The sequence below is a fragment of the Carlito syrichta genome, unplaced genomic scaffold (assembly GCF_000164805.1).
Source record: "Carlito syrichta isolate Samal-C Ts95f unplaced genomic scaffold, Tarsius_syrichta-2.0.1 Scaffold142888, whole genome shotgun sequence".
In the NCBI taxonomy this organism is placed as follows: domain Eukaryota; kingdom Metazoa; phylum Chordata; class Mammalia; order Primates; family Tarsiidae; genus Carlito; species Carlito syrichta.
The window spans coordinates 18,278-20,465 of NW_007086984.1; the positions used below are offsets into that span (position 1 = coordinate 18,278).

General features: G+C 52.4%; 1 protein-coding gene across 1 annotated transcript in view; it reads left to right on the forward strand.

The window, feature by feature from the left end:
* Positions 1 to 2,188, forward strand: part of LOC103251420 (ryanodine receptor 1-like) — a gene marked incomplete at its 3' end in the record, with an annotated part of 36,325 nt that overhangs the window by 13,888 nt on the left and 20,249 nt on the right. The window contains 1 exon segment of the mRNA XM_008050000.1: positions 1,906 to 2,187. Within this exon segment, the coding sequence (XP_008048191.1) occupies positions 1,906 to 2,187 (282 nt within the window).

Genomic DNA, 2,188 nt, shown 5'->3' on the forward strand with positions numbered 1-2,188 from the left:
AGGCAAGAAAGACCAGAGGGGTGGCTGGGGTGGAACAGGATGATGGCATGAAGCTCCAGGAATGCTGCTACGAAGCAGTGAGAATGAAGAAATGAAAATACACACAACCACATGGATGAATCTCATAGACACAGTGTTGAATGAAAGAAGCCAGACACAAAAGAGTCCAGGCTGTGGGACTTCATTCTGGTCTTTCTGCCTCCACTCTCACCTCCTGTAACCACTGCCAATAGGAATTTCATTCATAGAAAGTTCTGGAACATGGCAAGGCATGGTGGCTCACACCTGTAATCCCAGCAAGGCAGGAGAATCACTTGAACCCAGGAGTCCAAGACCAGCCTGGGCAACATGGTGAGACCTCCTCTCTACAGAAAACACAAAAATTAGCCAAATGTGGTGGCGCACGCCTGTAATCCCAGCTACTTGGAAGGCTGAGGTGGAGGGAATGCCTGAGCCCAGGAGGCCAAGGCTGTGGTGGGCTGGGATTATGCCACTGCACTCCAGCCTGGGAGACAGAATGAGACCCCTGACTTTTCTCTCGAAAAAAGAAAGTTCAAGAACAGGCAGAGCTGATCTGTAATGTGATAAGTCAGGAAGATGGTTATTGTGCAAGAATAACTCAGAGACATTGCTAGTTACTTTGCACACAAATTACAGGAGGGAGGTCACTCAGTAGACTGTTGTCAAGGAACAAAGACTGAAACAGGATTTATAAGAGAGGAAAGGAAAAAGGACCCTAAAAAGGAAAAAGTCTGGGAATGGAGAATCTTGTATGCACAGTTTTGGGGCAAATTCATTGGCTTGTGAGGAGTACACAGGCTGGTATTGCTATGACTGAGTAAGCGACTGGTCCTTGAAAGTCAACTTGAAGCCGGGCTCGGTGGCTCAACCTGTAATGCCACGCTTTTGGGAGGCTGAGGTGAGTGGATTGCCTGAGCCCGCGGGTTCGAGACCCACCTGGGCAACTTGGCAAGACCTCATCTCTACAATAAATAAAAAAATGAGCCGGGCATGGTAGCGCGCACCTGTAGTTCTGGCTACTCGGAAGCCTGAGGCGGAAGGATCGCCGGAGCCCAGTAGGTCGAGGCTGCGGTGCACTGCACTCCAGTCTGGGCAACAGAGTGAGACTCCAACTCAAAAAAAAAAAAGAAAGTCAATTTGAGGAGAGCGACATCAAAGGGAACCATTTCCGTTGGTTTTGGAGTCTCAAGAAGGCTTTTGAGAGTCCATGTCTGAAGTGCACAGAAAGGCATCTGTCCCTTTATTTCAGCCAGGTTGTGGTGTATTTCCCTCATCAGAATCCCTCACCATCTTTGGAAAAGTAGTGTCGGAAAGAGGTCACCAAGAGACCTCCTGGGAGGCTTGTTTCTCCCTCTGGGTGTTGGGCACACAGGTGTGTTCACTATGCGTGCACTTTTCTGAGAGTTATAGTTCCACATACAACAAAATTAACAAAATCTCACCTGGGGAGCCTTTGCAAATCTCTGATCCATCTGAGCTGCTGTCCCCAGAGGTCCCCCAGGGAGACCAGTAGAGCACAGTCTTTGTTCTGTTCACCAATGTGTTCCTGGCACCTCGAACAGTGAGTGCCTGGCACACAGTAGATGCTCAGTAAATATTTGTGGTATGGATGGTTGGATGGACACAGGTAGGTTTTGGAAGTTCCCCATAGTGATTCCAGCGTACAACAGGGCTGCCACTATACACAGCACCCAAAGGGTGACAGAGGGCAGAAATCATCCCCCCCCAAGCTGTGTGCCCAACTTCATCCATGGGGGGAGAGGGAGGGGAGGTAAGTATCTTTGACTAATTCTTGCCCTGGTACTCTAAGGCCTAATGTTGGCTCTGTGTGTAAGGACCCACGGCCTGGCCTAGCCCACCAGTGTTTTCTGTCTCCACCCCCAGGTGGCCCGTGTGGACGGCACTGTGGACACGCCCCCCTGCCTGCGCCTGACCCACCGCACCTGGGGCTCCCAGAACAGTCTAGTGGAGATGCTCTTCCTCCGCCTGAGCCTTCCCGTCCAGTTCCACCAGCACTTCCGCTGCACCGCGGGCGCCACCCCCCTGGCACCCCCGGGCCTGCAACCCCCCGCTGAGGACGAGGCCCGGGCAGCCGAACCGGACCCTGACTATGAAAACCTGCGCCGCTCTGCGGGGGGCTGGGGCGAGGCCGAGGGAGGCAAAGAAG